This window comes from Apodemus sylvaticus, chromosome 20 (genome assembly GCF_947179515.1).
Source record: "Apodemus sylvaticus chromosome 20, mApoSyl1.1, whole genome shotgun sequence".
In the NCBI taxonomy this organism is placed as follows: Eukaryota; Metazoa; Chordata; class Mammalia; order Rodentia; family Muridae; genus Apodemus; species Apodemus sylvaticus.
Window position 1 is genome coordinate 27,662,385 of NC_067491.1, and position 19,524 is coordinate 27,681,908.

The following is a 19,524-nucleotide window of genomic DNA, read 5'->3' on the forward strand; positions in this document are numbered from 1 at the left end:
TTACTTCTGTTCTTTTAAATGGCATGAAAATTGCTTAATGAAACTATATATATATATATATATATATATACATACATACATATATGCATATATATATGAAGGAGATGATAACTCTATCTCAGAAAATTAAAAGAAAACAAGTCCCTTAATAATGACAATTGTATCTACCAATGAAGAGACTGATGGAAAAAGTGAATATTTTGAATTGCAAGGTTTTACTTTAGTAATTACTATTCTAAAATAAAAAAATGAGAGAAAATATTCTTGCACTAGAATATCAAGTCCAGTTTGACTCTGTGATATTTGACTATGTAAATATAATTGGAGGACATATATATGCATATAAATATTCTTGTATGTCTTCTGTTACATTTATCATACTATAGGATCAATGGAGGCTGATGCCAAAATTTCCATTTGTTTTAGTTATACTTGAAAAGTCTATCTGTATCAGTGATTATAGAAGTGGGCATCAATCTTTAAAACTGCTAGCCATTATAATGGTGGGTACCCATGCTCAATTTGTTATGTTTTATTTATTTTCAATATTGACGTCTGAAGTTTACTTGCCTCAGGTATAATTAATTATATTTTCTTGTCTTTTCTCTCTACTTTATAGCCTAGCTTTTAGGATAAAATGCTAATTAGTTGTATATACACCTGTGTATTTATGCCTCCACATTTTTATGAAAGGCTCTGTTTCATACCCAGATAAACTATTCATGAAAACACTAAGGAAAAATTAGTACCTGAATAAACAAATTAAATATTATTTGGCCTCTGGGCCAAGAGGGAACTCAACTCCTTAGTTTCAAACTTTTAACAAATGCTGATATTTTTTGATGCTAATAGGAGTATTAATTTACATCAAGCTATGAGTTCCTTATTTTAAGCAGGGGTTCAAGGCTCTGCAGCTATCGATGGCCCTTTCAGCAGTTCAACGTAGATACAGCGAGTATCTTTCTCTCAAGGAAGGAGTGGACAGATAGTAAAGTTAAGCCACTTGTACAGAGCTGTCTGCTCCACAGGGGACCATCAATGTTTTATAAAGATAAGTTCATAAGCATTGGTTCAGTTGCTTGTGATCTTGCCCAGATCTATGACACTGGTGGCAAGTTCATAAAAACTGTTCCTGTTCATAGCCTGTATTAAAGAATATTTCATTCAGCTGTATTTCACTTATAGAGCTTCTATATGATAATTGTTTTATTTTTTAAAATGTACTCACACAAGCATGTTTTTGTCTTAAAAAGTATTTGTTAATTTCTGCTCCAGTTAATCACTCAATCTATTAAATGATGTCAGAATTCTTACGGGAACATGAAAAAATTACACACTCTCTAATATATTTGTTTAAATCATTCAATATAGTTGTTTCCTCTGGAAATAACATGCTTTTCTTCCTAATCCAGGTTACTTTAGGTGTCTGTCTTGCATATTAGAGTATCTGTCTTCAAAATAACTGCTTTTCCTTGTTCTTTAGTATTTAGGTAAGATATAATTCACTCTTAGCTTCTTTTCCCTTCAAAAACCAGATTGTACTTTTGTGACACCTTGGGGCATTGTTCATTCGTGTTTGCAACTGCCTCTCATGGATGTGTGAATGTCTAGGACTCTGAACCCTGTAGTCGTAAAGAGAATGTCTTACTTTGTTTGAAAACTCTGTCAAGGATTCTGACACAAAGCAAATGTCCTATAAATTCTTGAAGAATTTTATTTTATGTATTGTGACAAATGGAAATATAAACTTAATAAGTAGGAACTAAACAAATTACAAATAATATGTATAATTATTTGATATTATACATAACGTGGCTATTTATATAAGTAGTTTTTTCCTTCAAAATTTTCATGAGTTTCTGCCTCTCATAAGCAAGATGAAAAATTGAATACAATTTCTTCTTAACACTACAACACAGAATAAATGTCATCCTTGTCCAGGATTTCACATACCCTCTTCTAAGTACTATCTGAGAGACTGAGGACAATAATATGTAAGTATATAAATATTAAATGGAACAAAATTCTACATATTAAAACCTAGATATAAACTGACAATAATCCCTAGTTTGAATTTTTATGCTGAGAACTTGTCACATATTTTACAGTGAGATGCCCCAGTTCTTGCTAATAGTAAATCCTAACATTTTGTTAAAAAAAAAAATATTTCTTTGAACTTCTTTGAAAATTGAAATTGTGTCATAAACCTTAACTAATCCCTAAAGGATATTACCTCCAGATTGCCTTATATTTGTTAGCAGAACTTATTTGAATAGCAGCTAAGAGAAGCTTAGAGCTACTTTTGCAAAGACTGGAAAATGAATTTTCCCTCTAATACCTATGTTGTTAAAGACATAAACTGTCAACATGTGTGTTTGAAACTAAGATATTAGTAGCAGCAAGGCCATGCAGAAGACTTCAAATATAGATGTCTAAAGGTTAAAGCGTGATCAATTTGCACTTCAAAATGCATGTGATTTTCAGTTACTGGTCTGCTGCTTTGGATTCTAAGGCATCTACGAACATGCACATAAGAGATAGAGAGATGGAGAGATGTTAGAGACAGAGATAGATACTAAATACAATTACATCATATACATTCTAAATTTACAAATATTAGATTATGCCTCTGGAATGGAGGTATAAGAATGTGATAGGGTGTAGTTCTGACAAGTTAGACATTTAGTGGTATAAACAAAAGAACATGGCTGTGAATACCGTTAATCCACGGTATTTTAAATAGCTTTCCCACCCCGCCCCCTATAACCCAAAAGTGTTCCTTTGCCCTTAGTTACTTGTTCAATTGCGTGAAAATAAGGAGTTTCCAGACGCATGGTTTGGCCTGAATACTTGTATCTGTGCTATACCTTTTCATCCAAGGCTTTGTGGTGCTCAAACAAAGATTTCAGTGCCTTGAGAACTTCCACTTCACTGGACACTCCAGAGGGAGACTGGGCTTGCCGCTTGACCACTGTCATTCTTAGTGACCTTTCATGTCGGGACACAAGGCACTCCAAGTGCTCCAGTAACAGCTGTTGGATCAACAGAGAATGCAGTTATCCTACGAGTAATGCTGACCTGCATACAGACGTGAAATCTAGCTTAAACTACACCAAGGTTTCACCACACCCATGATAAATAACCCTAGGACATACATCAGGGAACAGAAAAGACGCTCAGTGTAGTTAGTTCAATGTTTATAAAATCAATTACAGACAAACTGCCTTCAGTCATTTCACAAGTCACCGAGTAGTAAGTGACGTCATATGTATACTTCCAACATAGTGGTTCTCAACCTTCCTAGGGCTGCGACTCTGTAACATAGTTCCTCATGTTGCGGTAACCCCAACCCTAAAATTATTTTCATTGCTAATTCATAACTGGAATTTTGATAATGTTATGGATGTTTATGTAAACACATGTATTTCCTGATGACTTTAAGAGTCGCCTGTGAGAAGATCATTTGACCCCCAATCAGTGAAAATCAAATAGTGTGTGTGGACCAGGAGGAGAACGATTATACATCATTTCTCCCTTAAATAAGCACAAGCACATAATAATTTTAGTATATTTTATTAATCACTTGAGAATTATTGTCAGAATATGTCATGATGTTTAATTTTTTAATAGCCTTTTATGTATTTATGTACCAGGCTTTTGAAGCTTTGTGTATTTGGATAGCTACCAATGCAACAGAAAGAAGTACACATTGGATAAAAAGTGAAGTCAGTTTCCCAGTGTGCACTCTCATCGGAGTCAAAGTTAAGCACTGGCAGTGGGTGCATTGCATCCATCCTAAAGGCTTAGGCTAACCAATGTGGTTATATGCATATGCATGCACATTTCAATGAGAGGGTCTTCATGGAAAAACAAACCTTACTATCATTTTCCCCCAAATATAAATAGAGATATGTAGATTCAATTAATACTTGCAGTTGGTTCATGGCATGGTGCCAGTATAGCATGAGAAGGTTATATCAGGTTAACCTGATGGAGCATGATTAAAGATTATTCTACCACTGACAGCTGCTTTTAGAGTCCTCCTAAATCTCATCATCGCCCTGTTTTCTTGAGGAAAATTCAAACTGCAAATTCCATTTTCCCAACATAGAACACACACATAAATACTACAATTTTCTGCCCTGTTGTTTTTTTTTAACCACACATTTTTTTCTAATTATATATCCTGTTAAGATAGAAGGTTTTCTGAAGGAGTATGTGCAGCATCCGTTTTGATCCATGGGTATGCAAAGAAGTCCTGGTTCTGACATGAAGCAGAGAACCAGGCAGTTTCCTCAATGTATTTTGCAGTGAGTTTCTGGCCTTTGGTTCTGAAAATTCAAGAGTATCCACAATATTTTCCATAGCAATTCTATCAAAAAAAATCTAAGCATTCTTACTGCCTGCAAAAAGTGCCTGTTTAAACTAGCTGTACTTAATTCTGTTTTCTGTGACTAAAAGTACATTGACAACTATGTTGTTAGGTTCTGCTGACAGTTAAACTTTCTTGTAGTTATCAGTTCTGATATCTTCCTTATTCCTTATTTGTTAAGGAATTACTTAACAAATTCCTTATTTGTTAAGTTAGCTTTCTGATCATTCTGATTTCTTCCAACGATTGTTCCATCCACAATTGTTGATGATATATATTGTTATTTTAATTTTATTATTAATTGATTATTTAATTTATTTATATCCCAAATGTCTACCCTTCCAGTCCTCCCTCCTAGAATACTTGCTCCCTCATTCCCCTCTCTTTTAACTCTGAGAGGATAGGCCCCCTTGGTATTCCTCCCTCCCCTTGCATGTTCTTCGTTTGGTAGCTTAGTCTCTGGAAGCTCAGGGAGAAGAAAATAATCATGGGAGACAGAGGAAGGTAAGGACCTGTGTGGAAGAGGGAAGGGGAAGGGGAAATGGGGAACAGGATCAGTTATGGGAAAGAGGAGAGAAGCCCAAAGGGCCAAGAGAATGAAAGGAAATACGTAGCTGCTGGAGAAGGTTGGGATGCGGGAATTTCTAGAAAGTACAAGAGACCTACAATGGAGGAGGCTCCCAGGACTCAATATGGGTGATTATTTCCAACAGTGGGGATATAGAACCTAAAGAGACCACCTCTAGTCATCAGATAAGGTCTCAAGTGGTGGAACAGGGGCACCAACCTACCTTCAAATTTTGTTATTTATTTAGATTATGTTTTTCTGTTTTACCTTCTAGATTTCTAAATTTTATGTATTCTAACATCTCAATTTCTATTCTAATTTCACTAACTCACTTGCAATGGTTTCAATGTAGACTCTGCCACTATCAGTAAAGTGTAACTCTTCTGTAACTGTAATTCTATGTCCCAGGCTACAGATGACATTTCTAGCTTGCCTATTTACATGCTCAATCTCAAAAAATAAATTAACTCTTAAGTCCTTAACAAAGAGGATTTGTTCTTTCAATCCCACACTCCTGGGATTCCCTCCATCTTCCATTCCCCTCTGCATAGTTATGCTTCTGTGTTTTGTCAACCTCCAGAATTCCTTCACCTGCCATTACATCCACTGATAACATTCAGGTTCAGGATTCACTACCCTCGCTTGTCTCAGTCCAATAACAGCTCTGTGGTGGTTTCAATATGCTCAGTCCAGGCAATGGCACTATTGGGAGGTGTGGCTGTCTTGAGGTAGGTGTGACATTGTGAGAGCATTGTGGATGCGGCTTTAAGACCCTCATCCTAGCTCCCTGGAAGGCAGTCTTCTTCAGTTTACCTTTGGAACAAGTGGTAGAACTCTCAGATCCTCCAGCACTATGTCTGCTTGGTGCTGCCATGCTCCCTCTTTGATGATAATGGACTGAATCTCTGAACCTGTAAGTCAGCCCCAGTAAAATGTTGTCCTTTATAAGATTCACTTTGGTCATGGTGTCTGTTCACAGCAGTAAAACCCTAAGACTAGCTTATTAACTGAAACTCATGGTGGAATCCTTTCATCCATCAGATTATTTCCTCCAAACTCTTACATTTAAAGTATAATCTAGGTCGTCTGTGGTTTTGTCTATGTCCTCAAGGTCTTCTCATTTAACCAAAGCAAAAGTCAGAGTCCTTACACGTTCTAACGTTCTAAGTCACTTCAAACTCATCTCATTCATTTTAGTGAAGCTGTAAAAATTTCACTGAACATGGATGTCTTACTAACAAAGTCTCTGCTTATCAATCTCTACTCTCAAAAGCCCTTCATGGACCCCGAACTTTAAGAAGATAAGCCTTCCTGGTGTGTTTTCTTGTTTGTTTCTCTGTTTTGTTTTACATGTGATGTTTCTATTTTATAATCTCAGAATCCTGTGAATGTGTATAAAAAGAAGCCAACAGAGATCACTAGAAATATTGGAATAAAATGTTTGATCTGAGTATATGCATTTACTATATCTAGCTGGCATCTACACTCACAGAGCACAGTGTTTTTAGTGCCTAAGTTTGCTGTGCATAGTTTCTGAGCTATGTAGGACTCATCTGCACTGTTTGCCGAGTTTATATACTGCCTTCAACAACCATTAGTATGGAAATAATCAAAACTAGTAAAAAGCAAGAGGACCCAAGATGTCTGATATTCTGAGGAAAGCAGAAGTGTATTTAAAAAGAGGAACATGTCACAAAAGGAAGACATAATTACAGAGTCATCATCCTTAGCATAAATACTTAAGCTGCAAGGAAGAAGCTCAGCCCAGATTTTTAATTCCCAAAATGACAGTTATCTCATCCAAAGTAGATCTAGAATCTGGAGCTCTCAATGAGTGGACCACACTAATTAAAATATTAGTAATGACTCTGGTAACTTTGAAGCTGGCACTCTGAGTAAGGATCTAAGAATGCCAATAATAACAAGTAAAATGTTTGTAAGGAAGATTTTGATCATGAGAGGGTGGAAGAGGAACAGTAGGATGTCTCTGAGTTAACAGATGATGTCAGCAGCTATTGTCCTTGCTGCAAAGGGCAAGGGCTAGGAACAGGACATGGCAGACAGTGATAGACGTATCATGATGAAGATGAGACAGAGAAGGCTTCAGATACCAAAGGAAGGGAAAGTCCTGCAAAGGATGTTCCTGAGAAGCTGAAAGCATGAGTACAAGGGAGAGAAAAGTGAACGAGAGTGTTGAGGAGAAAGAAAGATGAGGAATTCAGAAGAACGGGGAAGGAAAAGGGCCCAGACACAGAAGCACAACGCACAGAAAATGATCAGAAAGAAAGTGGTTTCAAGAACCAGAAATCATGAGGTTTCCAACATACATACAGCAGAGGCCTGCCTCAGTGAGAGATGATGCACCTAAGCCGGGAGAGACTTGAGGCCCTAGGGAATGGGGAGGACTGGTGGGGTTGGGTTGGAGACATCCTCCTGGAGACTGGGGTGGAGGTATGGGATGAGGAACAGTCAGAAGGCAGACCAAGAGGAGGATAACGACTGGACCATTAAAAAAAATGAATCAGAAATCAGGAACCCCAGAGCCAACTACATCTTTCAACCTCCCTTCAAAATCTGAATGCTCACAGATCTAGTGTTAAAAATTGATACAAGTGAGCTTTGCTTTTATCTGAAACTGCATTTGTTACTGAGGGCCTGGTAAAAAGCTTTAGAACTTACCATTTTAATCCTTTGCTATTGGAATCAAACTGGAGAAATTACAGAAAAACATAAAGTGATATTTGAGAATATATTAAGAGGAACCACTGCCTTACAAAGTCTCTCAGGATAAATTAGCATAAGTGTCTAATGATGCTCTGAAGATCAAATTAGTCAGCAAGCTGGAAAAAGATAAAAGGATTGCTCTGTTAAACCAAAGACAGGAACAGATGTAGAACCAAACGTTTGAAGGGAAGCAGGAACAGACTGAAAGTCAGCCTGCCTCCCTGGAGAAAAAGTCTAAAGTCAAGACTGAAGAGTTCTAGAAAGTAAAGTATTTGGAGAGGTGAATCAAACACTCTGGTTTCAAGCACCCCTGATATTACAGAGCTACAGCAGAAACTCTTCAGTAAGTGTTTGAGGAAGTAGATTCTACCAAAATGCCCTACAACTCTAATAAATTAAAGTGTGTGTGTGTGTGTGTATAACTTATATATATATATATATATATATATATATATTCCTTAAAAGATGACAAAGAAAGATAATATTCCTATAAAAAACACTTAGTTGAGGGCAAAACTATCATGAGGGAGTTTCCCAATGCTGTGATGGAAGCCAGCAGCCATCCAAAATCTGTCAAAGGTCTATGTGAGGACATCACTGAGAAGCTGTTAAAGAAATCATTTGATGACTCTGTTCACACAAGGATAGCCACTGTATAGGAAACCAGCTGCCTCAACGGTTTGGTTTTTTATTTTTCAATAAAGAAATATGTTGATGCTTCCCAGGGTGCTATGGGAGGAGGCAATTCCCAACAGAGGACAATGGCTTAAGGATTTTGGTGGCCGTAAAAGTGGATTTGTCAGTTAAGCTGGTGGTACAGAAAGCAAGTAAGATTTGTTGATAAAAGCTTGGGAAGCCATAGAAAAGTAGAAAGCTTCTGAAAAAAAATGGGAGTGAAGACAACAAGGTAAGAAATGGGGGACAGAGTTTGTATGTTTTCTTTCCTGAAAAATAGGATTCTGAGTTTTTTGTTTTGTTATGTCTTGTTTTGTGTGTGTGTGTGTTTTGTTGGTTGAAGTTTTAATTAGAACAATAAGACAAGCAAAAGAGATCCAAAGGATACACCTTGGAAAGAAAAAAAGTCCAAGTATCATCTTTGCAGATGATAATGGTATTATACATAAATGACACCAAAAATCTCACCAACAAACTCATACAGCTAATAAACACTTTCAGCAATGTGATTGGATACAAGATTAACCCTCAAAAACAAAAACAAAAAAGCCAAACCAAAAATAAACCTTTAACCCTCCTATATACAAATGACAAACAGATTGGAAAAAAAAAAGGAATCAGGACAAAACTTTCATCATAGCCTCAAATAATATCTTAGGGAAACTCTAGCCAAACAATTGTAAGACTTTCAGAGTAAATACTTCAAATACTTGAAGAAAAAAATTGAAGAAGATATAAAAGATCTTCCATGTTCATGGTAGGATTAACATAGTAAAACTGACCATCCTACCAAAGGCAATCTACAGATTCACAAAGTCCTCATCAAAATCTTAAGATAATTTTTTATAGACCTTGAAAGAAAATTCTCAACTTATTAATGGAAAAAACAAAAACCCAGGATAAGTAAAATAATTCGAAGCAATAAAACAACTGGTAGAGATATCACCATTCCTGTTTTCAAGTTGTACTGCTGAGTTATCATAATAAAAACCACATAGTATTACATAATACCATAAATACAGATACATTGATTGATCAATAAAATCTAATTGAAAACCATGACATAACTCCATACACTTATGGACACTTGATTTTTTATAAATAAGCCAGAAATGCAAACTGGGAAAAAGACCGGATTGTCAACAAATGGTGGTAGTCAAATTGGATGTCTGCATGTAAGAGAATGAAAATAGATCCATATTTATCACCCTCTACAAAATTCAAGTCCAAGTGGATAGAAGACCTTAACATAAAACCATATACACTGAACCAGACAGAAGAGGAAGTAGGGTATAACCATGAATGCATTATTACAGGAAATTACTTTCTGAACCAAACACCAATAGTGTAGGCACTAATTCACAACTACAACTTCATAAAACTAAAAAACTTCTGTAAGGCAAACGACACTGTCAATGGGACAAAGTTGCAGCTAACAGAATGGGAAAGTTTATAACCATCTCTGCAGCTGAGAGAAGACTAATATTCAAAATATGTAAAGAATTCAAGAGACTAAATAAAAATAATCCAATTAAAATGGTAAAAAAAAATCTAAATAAAAAATCCTCAACAGAGGAATCTCAAATGACTGAGAAACACTTAAATTAATGTTTAACATCCTAGGCCTCGGCAAAATGCAAATCACAATTACTTTGATGTTTCATCTTATGCCTGTCAGAATGGCTAAGTTCCATAACCCAAGTGACAGCTCATGTGGGTGGGGATTGGAACAGAGGACTTACTCCTCCACTGCTGCTGGAAATGTAGACTTGTGAAGGCAGTATGGAAATCAATATGGCAACTCCTTAGAGTTAGAAACCAATCTGCCTCATCCAATGATACCACCCTTGGTCTTATACCCAAAGGGTGCTTCTTCGTCTTACAAGGAAACTTGTTCAGTTAAGTTCATTGAGGCTTTATTCATAATAACCCAAAACTGGAAAAAACCTAGATGTTCCTAGACAGAATGGATAAAGAAAATATCCTACATTTGTACAATGGAATATTACTCAGCCATTAAAAATGAAATTATGAAATGTGCAGGCAATTGGATGGGATAAGAAAAATAAACCATTCTGAATGAGATTAGGTAAAGAGGAGGTTTCTGGGGGAAGGTTCTCTATGGGAGGAGAAACAACAGATTTTATGGTTGTTCTAGGGACAGGTATAGGGATAGATTTGGAGTGATCAGATGGAGGAGGATTGGCTAGAGGGACAGAGTGAAGAAAGTGACTAGAATTGGAAGCTCATTTGAGGGGTTCTATGGAAACCTAGTGCAATGGAAATTTCGTGGACATTTTATAGGCAATCCATATGAGGGGTCCTAGTAAAGAGTTATATGAATTCTCTACTGGTCATCTGTTATAGTCAGGGGATGCTTCCAGTGGTTGGACTAGGTTACATTCAGTTGTTTTGTTGGCCAAGGGGATTCCATGGAAATCCCCGAACAACCCAGATTATTCCTAAGACAATGGGTTGTTCTCCACAAATGACAGGCAGCCCCATTACACACACACACACACACACACACACACACACACACAAAACTTTTTGAACATGGAGAAATTGAACTAGTATCTACCTACGTGGAGATCTTAGCTTCATGTTCTAATTTCTTTAGAGAAACACAGAATGCAACCCAGGCACAAAGCCTTTCACCTACAATCTGTCCTGCTTGTAAAATATGCTAGGGCAATGGGGGCACAAACCTTGTGGAAGTAAACAACTAATGATTGGTTTGACCTAAGGAGCAAATAAGATAAAAAAGAAAGGAAAAAAAATAGGGTAACAGTTTCGTTGTCTGTTATATGAGTGATTGATTTATGCTAGTACCTTCTGAGGATGTTCTAGTGTAGTTGAAAGTCATGTGGGCATTTTAGAAAGCCATAAAAGTATTTTTTTCTACATCTAGAACCCAGCTTATATGATAATCACACAAACTTTGAAAATATATGATATTGTGAACACTCATCTGCAAATCTTGAATTCATATTGCTTCAAACCATGCACAAAACAGTATTGCCTGAAAATGTCTCTTTCCTCCCCTTCATTAATGGTTGAAAATAAAATTATAATGTCCTATCACAAGTTTTGCTTTAGTAACTTTTTAAAAGTTGCTCTAACATATAACAAGGACACACGCTCCTCTGTGTTATAGCAGCCTTATTTATAGTATCCCGAAGCTGGAAAGAACCCAGATGTCCCTCAAGAGAGGAAAGGACATAGAAAATGTTGTACATTTACACAAAGGAGTACTACACAGCTATGAAAAACAATGATTTCATGAAATTCTTAGGCAAATGGATAGAAATAGAAAGTATCAAGTACTTGAGTCACAAAATAACACACATTGTATGTACTCACTGACAAGTGGATATTAGCCCAAAAGGTTGGAAAACCCAAGATGCAATTTATAGACCATATGAAACCCAAGAAGAAGGAAGACCAAATTGTGGATGCTTCAGTCCTTCTTAGAAGGGGGGAAATATCCATGGGAGGTAGAAGGTAGGGACTTTGGAAGAAAAGAGGAGGGGGAGGAGAAAAGTGGGGGAAGGACCAGGTATGGGAAGAGACTAGATGATACACAGAGAGTCAGGAATATGAACAGAGGTGTATAGCAATGGGGGATGGGGAACTAGGAGTAGCCAGCAGCAAGTCCTTGCTCTTGCCCTGTCCTCTTTCTCCTGCCCCCTGTCTTTCCCCATTCCTCTCCCCTCTCTCTCTATGTTCTTATGGCTGGCCTCTACTCCTCTACTGTCTCCCTCTGCCTTTCTCTGTCTCTAATCCCTCATCTCCCCTCCCTATGCCCCAAATAAATTCTATATACCAGAATATACTGACTGGTCTCTTAGGGGGAGGGATTCCCCAACATGGGCCTACAGAGGCACCCCATTCCTCAACACCTGACTACACATCCACCAAACATATTCCTCCTCTCTTTACTTTTATAAAACACAACACCCCAGGCTAGTATACACAAATAGATGGCCAATATCAAACAAAGTGAACATTATCTGTGGACTTTTTTGTTTCATTTTGCTTTGTTTGGATATTCTCTTCTGTTTTATTCTTTTGTTTTTCTTTTGTTTTATTTTTCATTTACTTGATTGTTTTAATTTTTGTCTTTGGATTTTGTAGAGATTTATTTGTTTCTTTCTTACTTATTTTCATTTTTGTTTTCTACTTTTTGTTTTATTTTTGAGAGGAGAGAAATAAGAAGATAAAAGTTAGGTGGGTAGAGAGACTGGCAGAATCTAGGAAGATTTGAAGATGGGTAAACATATTCACAATTCATTGTATGAAAAACAACAAAATTTCAGTGGTATCCTAGACTAGGTAATTATCTGAAGATAATTAATTCTTTTGTTATAATGTATTAGGGAACTAAAAATTTATGAAAAAACAAAACAGTGACTTTAGTGGTTAGGGGACACCTGGGGCTGTTGTGAACACCATGTAAAAAGATGCAAGTGGCCATGGGCATTTCTGTTATCACTTCCCTTGGAGGTGGGAAGAGATAAGAGGATTATTGGGGCCTGCTGGCTGCCAGCCTAGCTGAAAATAGACAGGATTTAATGAAATATTTTGACCAAAGGAAATAATGTGTGGAGTAACACTAACTTTTTTCTGGCCTCCACAGTTATACACATGAACATGAATACCTGAAGACATATGAAGACATATATAGAGCATATACTACACATACATACATACAGAGAGAGAGAAAGAGAGAGAGAGAGAGGGAGGGAGAGAGAGAGAGAGAGGGAGAGTGAGAGGGAGAGGGAGAGAGAGAGAGAGAGAGAGAGAGAGAGAGAGAGAGAATTACTCCCAGGTAATTTTCTTCAAGGTGGCCAAAGCAGCACTGTCCTCAATCAGGCTGGTAGAAAGGAACATACAATACAAATTTTTGATAACTCTAGTTCTCTAGGGAAAAGGGAAAAATAAAGAGATGGTGGTCCTAACATAGACTCTGAGATCCCTGGGAACAAGAGAAATCTTTCAGTAACAGAAACTAAAATTAAGAAATAAGATCTTTGGGGGCCTATTATATAATGTAAAATAGCATAGGATAAAGAACTTAAAGTCTTCTCTACAAAACAAGAAAAAGTAATAGAAGCAAAATGAGCAGGAAAAGAAGCCAAAGGATCTCTGTGTTTACAACATTTTATATTTTACATCTGTGTGTTGCATCTGGTTTCAAGTTGGATTTTAATCCCAAAACAAGTGCACAAATGTTTTCACTTGAAAGTGCCATTCAAATAGACATGTATACAACCCTATAGATTAGTTTGTTTTATGATCACATAATATCACAGTAACACTTGTGTATCAAAATATTTTAATTATAATGTTCTACATGAGTTTATATAAAGGTCAGAATGCAGAGATCAATAGGTAGAATGCATCCTAGCCACAATGGATCTGTTTTTAACACAACTCTTGCTCTTAAGGCTCAAGAAATATTACAAAATAAGAGGCAGAAAGATCAGAATAGCCAGAGGACCAGAAATTGTGTTATGACCTTGTGTCTCCTAAAAATGAGACTGAATCCATGCCTAAGACACACAAAAATATATGGCTGCCTAAACAAATATGCACAATAATAATACCAATGGGCATACTAACATACATGGAAAGGCAAAGTCTCTTGGAGTCACATCCCTAGAAAAAGAACTATAGACCACGGAAAGATGGTACAAGAGAGAAAAGGAGCTGGCAACTCGAAAGAAGGACTTCTCTGATTGGCTATCCAATACAAAGTAGTCTGTCTGCACTAAACAGATTCAGTAGATTAATAAAACAATAATAAGCAGAGGCTATCAACTCTGAAGGAGCTGGCAATGGTTTGAACATATGGATATATGAGGAACTGGAGGGAATACAGGAAAGAGGGAAGCGATATAGGCATATGTCAATTATATATTTAATAAAATATATGAATTTTGTTTATTTCATGCTCAAGCCACACAATAGCTTTACTTTAAAAAATATTTAACATACTTGACTTTCCTAATAAGTATTCCTGAGTATACTGAAAAAACTGTTTGGAGAATGTATATATATATATACTTGTACTTGTTTGCTTTTTGCTAATGTGATAAAATGCTGACAAAATGAAACTTGGGGAAGAAAAGGATCATTTTAATTAAAGATTAATCTATCATTAGGTGATGCAGAAAAACCTATTATGATCATAGTTGAGCACGTATCCTGGTGGGATGGTGAAGCATCTTTGGGGTATATGCTTAGGAGAGGTATAGCTGAATCATGAGGTAGAACTATCCCCAAACTTCTGAGAAACCACGAAATTGATTTCCAGAATGGTTGTAGAAGTTTGCCCTTCCACTCCTCCCAGCAGTGGAGGAGTGTTCTCCTTGCTCCAGAACCTCTGGTCTGGCATCAGTGGGAGATGATGTGCCTAATCCATTAGCAACTTGCTATAGTGGGTGGGGAGTTGGGGTTGGGAGGTAGAGGTTTGGTGTGGGGTGATACCCAAAAGAGTGTATCCCCTTCTAATGGGAATGGGTGGAGGACTTACATGTTTGTATATATTTATAAGTGCCCATTATAGGTTTTGAAGTTTTAGCAGTATATAATCATGTACATGATTAGTTTACTTGGATACCTGCATTTAAATACTTGGGGAACAGATGGCTTTTTAGAACAAGTTGAACCTTGAATTCTTTCCTTCACTCAATTCTTGGCTGTGGACTGGACATTTCTTCAGTGACAAAAATTAGTCATGATCAAAGGATTCAGCTCTGACTGAATAAATGCATTATTTCTTGCACAAATTATAAAAGTCAGTAGAACTAAACTCCAACATTCGAAACAAACTATGATTAGACATTAATTATAGTCACATACAAGTAGAATTTCTGAAATATAGAAGCTTGGTTACTAAAGAAGCAGACTATGTTCATATTACTTTGCTCGTCATTATGCAACTTTTAGAGATACTGAAATTGATGGGATGCTCTAGTGAGGTAGCCACGTAAACCTTTAGGAAAATCACCAGCCCTTAATTAATGTTAAATCTAATGATTGTATTATTATGAGTTTGTATGTTAGACTCCATTCATCTCTAACAGAAATTATGTTAGATCATATAATTCACTTAACTAGAATGATGTAGATTAACTAGAATATTTTTAGATGACAGTCAATATTCACAAGATTCATCACATCTAACAGTTTACTGTGTGCCTTGTCTTTTTGTTATTTATTTCAATTTGTGAGTAGTCGATAGCTCATTAATGTGGAAAGGTCTGAATGTTTATCAGAACACTAGAAATTAGAACACTCTATTCTAGTTAATCTCACAACTGTGCACAATCAGGTACTCCCTGGATGTGAGAAGGAAGTTTGTGTGATGTTCTATTGCTGTCTTCCAAGCAGTAATGCACAGGTGTTCACCATCAAGAAGGTAACACAATATGTAGCACAAATACTACTATACAAATCTATCTGAAAGGTGAGTCCCTATAGCTATGTCATTGTACATTCAATATGGCATTCTAGGGAAATAGAAAGATATGTCTGAATCCAAAACTGCAGTTTTATTTTTGTTTTAATTTGTTTTTGATGTAATCAAGTAGGTCAAAAGTAGGATATGACCTAATCAGTCATTATATTATCAAGATTTTATATCCCCTAGAATTCAGGAATCTATTGGCTTTGATCTAATCAACAAAAAGTCGAGATAAAACTCCTTTAAGGAAGATAGAAAAATTGTTTGTTCTCATTGTTAAATAGTAATAGCTATTAATCTTGCTTCTAATTAAAAATGTTATTGTTGTTGTCCCAAAGGAAACTTATATTCCTCCCTCTGATCTTAGCAGGTATTTCAGGCTAGCTTACCATACGTTTGTGATCCTTTGTAGATAAATAGCTGAATGTGCTTGTAGGCTCAGGGCATTTAATATGATGAAAATAATCTAACTTCTGAAACAAATCTCCATCAGTGACAATTTAAAAAAAAATGACATGTGCCACACAACAGTGTGTTGACTCTTGAGCAAGGTTTCATCTAAACCATAATTAATCTTTGAGATCCTGAGTGTGTACGGTGCAGAGAGCTGTCCCAGCAGCCTTGTGGGTCAGTACCAGTGGCACAGGCTCTATGTACATTGGATTACCTTCCTAAACCTCTGCTCTTTTACTCCATGCAACCTATGATACATTTGACTTGCTTTGTCTGGAAAGTGGGGATAAACACAGTATCATCTTCACATGGATGTATAAAGCAATAAATGACTGCAGAATAAAAAGACATGGATAGAAGAAGCACAGATGTAGCTAACAAAATGTTCTGATGCATTTTTAATGTGAGGATTCTTTGAAAATAAAAACCAAAGGAATTTATTTCCCAACTTTTCACTTTTCTTCTAGTTTCAAATTTTCCTGTACTCTGTTCCATCAGGGAATGTAGATTAACATGTTATAGTTCAAAATAATAGGACAGGGCAAAATAAATAATATGGTAGAAAGAAGGAAATTTGCATGGAAATACAGTACCAGTTTTAAACGAGAACTAGGCACAGGGAGAGAAACCAAAATTTCTATCACATGGTCTAATCTGTCCCTGTGATGCCCTATTACAGGCAATCTACGTGACTGGTTCAACAAAGCCTTGATGAAAACCAATTTACATGCACAATGCACATGTGAGAATTCTTTTCAATATATAATCAGATCCTGATGAAGGAAGACAGAAATGAGTTTGATGGTATAACCATCGTGTAAGCAAGCCCACTTCTTATGGGAGACAGCACTGTAACTGGAGCTGCATTTGTATAACACTCTAAGCACAAGCACAAAATAAGTTGGCTACTAATCACTTTATCTGCAGAGGATTAACCCTAGAACCCTATGATGCTTAATATAAGTTCACCTTCTTAATAGCAAATTTGGATTTATGATCATATGAAAGTGGGCACTGCTTTTGTTTAACAATGAGAATACATTAACTTATGAAAAATATAATTAAATATATATATTCTAAGAAATTTCGTAATATTTTTTGAGTCTATAAAAATACATCATCTTTGATCTAATTATGTAGCACATCATCTGATTAACAGTAGAGAGGGATTTCTAAAAGCAAAATGTATAAATTACATATTTTATTATACAACAGGATACATGTAAAAGCTATCAGTTCTAGAACTGATAAATAATAATAAATGCATAAATAAATAAATAAATAAATAAATAAAAATGCAGTAAACCTCTTTTAACTGGCAGAGGTTGTTCCAATAATTTGAACTCTTTTTTTTTTTTTTCTTTGATTTTTAAGTTAAGATCTTTGCTAAAATGAACTGTGGACCAAATGCAGGCCACTGCAGCAGTGCAGCTCCTTAAAAGGACAATGAAGTAAAGACCAGAGGAATGGAAACATTTTGCAGGGCAACATAGTGATTTAGCCAAGACTATAATTTTGGTTTCCTTTCTTTTTTATTTTCGGTATTATACTATGTTTCCGTCTTTTAAAGTAACTGACTGTGAATTGGAACATGCACAGCTTTAGGACTTTAGCATGCCTAAAGTCTTTGCAAGCTTTTAGAATTGGGTCTTGATACTTGACTCCAGACTATGTCTAGAGACCAAGAGCTTTGCTACGTACTCTGGTGTTGTTTCTTTCTGCTTTCAGCTCTGAAATCTCTTCTTCCTTTTCAAGAAGTTGTTCACGGCAAGCATTCAACTCTTTAGTCAGTGCAGCAAACTCCTAGGAGGGAGAGAAAAATGTTTGAAGATGTACTTGAAATATAAAAAATAAAATATTCAAGTAGGAAGAACATAATATGTGACATAAACTTTGAAAAAAATTAAGAAAACTCATATAGTTGCTGGCTGGTAAAGGCATACTGCTATCATTTATGCATTTTGATTTATGGTTCCAACAAATACTAATCCATGACATTTGTGATTTGCATAATATGATGCCTATATGTGTTTATCAGATATATATTTCAGAAGTATTACATTATATTTAACTTAGTATAAATTATTATTAGAATACTTTGTTGTATGATATTTGGGATCAAGTTATCTAGTCTTAGGGTTTGATTGATTTATATGTTTCACATATGATACAGTAGATAACAATCGCAACACATACCCATAGTCAATATCCTATAGAACTGTTATACAAGCTGATATCACAGAAGTTAATTAACCAACCAACACTTTCATACTTTTTCTCAAGCATTTATCTGCATAATCTGTTCCATTATTACTATTGTTATGAAATGAACATTATTTTATAAAAATTAATATCACATTATTTCAAGCAGTGCTACAATGACTGAATGCTTACAAATAAAAGAACATCAAGCAATTTATATTTTATTAATAGTGCATAAAGTATTCTTAATTTGTATCTTATTAATTACATAATAGTTACTTGCTTATTATATTTTATTAATTTAAAATTGTATAAATTGTATTAATTAATTAATTATTCTTTATTTTGTAACAAGCTTGATATTCTTTTATTCACTGAATTAGGTACAGACTTTTTGTTTGTTTGTTTTTAAATTAAATTTAGTTCATTGCTTAAATATTTTACATCCCATTCACTGTCCTTCCCTGGTCAGGCCCCTCCTACTGCCCTTCCCCAGTCATCTCATCCTACAATCCTTCCCCCATTCTCCCTCCCCTTCTCCTCTGAGCAGGTGGGGGCCCCACAGATATCCCCTGACCCTGGTACCTCAAGTCTTTTGGAGGCTGGGCACTTCCTTTCCCACTTATTATTATAGTTTATTAACTTATTAAAATATAATATAAAATATTAAAATATAATAAAAATAATTTTATTATTTATTAATTTGATGTTCTAGTTAATACTTTCAACTTGGCATAGCCTAGAATCACCAAAAATAATCTCAGTTAATAAGTAATTATCTTTAACAGGACTGTCTATGAACATATCTGTGAGGGATTGTTTCAATTGTCTTAATTGATGTAAGAGGGTCTTCTGGGCAGTATCATTTCCTGGGCAGGTTCTGACCTCTACCTGAAATCTAAATAGAGTAAGCCAGAAAATGCATTAACAATTAGTCTTTAATGGTTCCTACCTTGAGTTTCTATTTTGAATTCCCTCAATAAAAGATGGTTACCTAGAAGTTGTAACTTATAACAAGCCCTTTTTTCCCTAAACTTTGTCACAGCAACAGAAAGTAAA

At 35.7% G+C, this 19,524-nt stretch overlaps 1 protein-coding gene across 1 annotated transcript in view; it reads right to left on the reverse strand.

Moving 5' to 3' along the window:
* The window catches only part of Ppfia2 (PTPRF interacting protein alpha 2), a 457,537-nt gene that overhangs the window by 156,711 nt on the left and 281,302 nt on the right, over window positions 1–19,524 (reverse strand). Inside the window, exons 3-4 of the mRNA XM_052165724.1 lie at window positions 17,965–18,066; window positions 2,868–3,032 (exon numbers count right to left, since the gene is read on the reverse strand). Of these exons, the coding sequence (XP_052021684.1) occupies window positions 2,868–3,032; window positions 17,965–18,066 (267 nt within the window). The remainder of the gene's footprint in view (window positions 1–2,867; window positions 3,033–17,964; window positions 18,067–19,524) is intronic.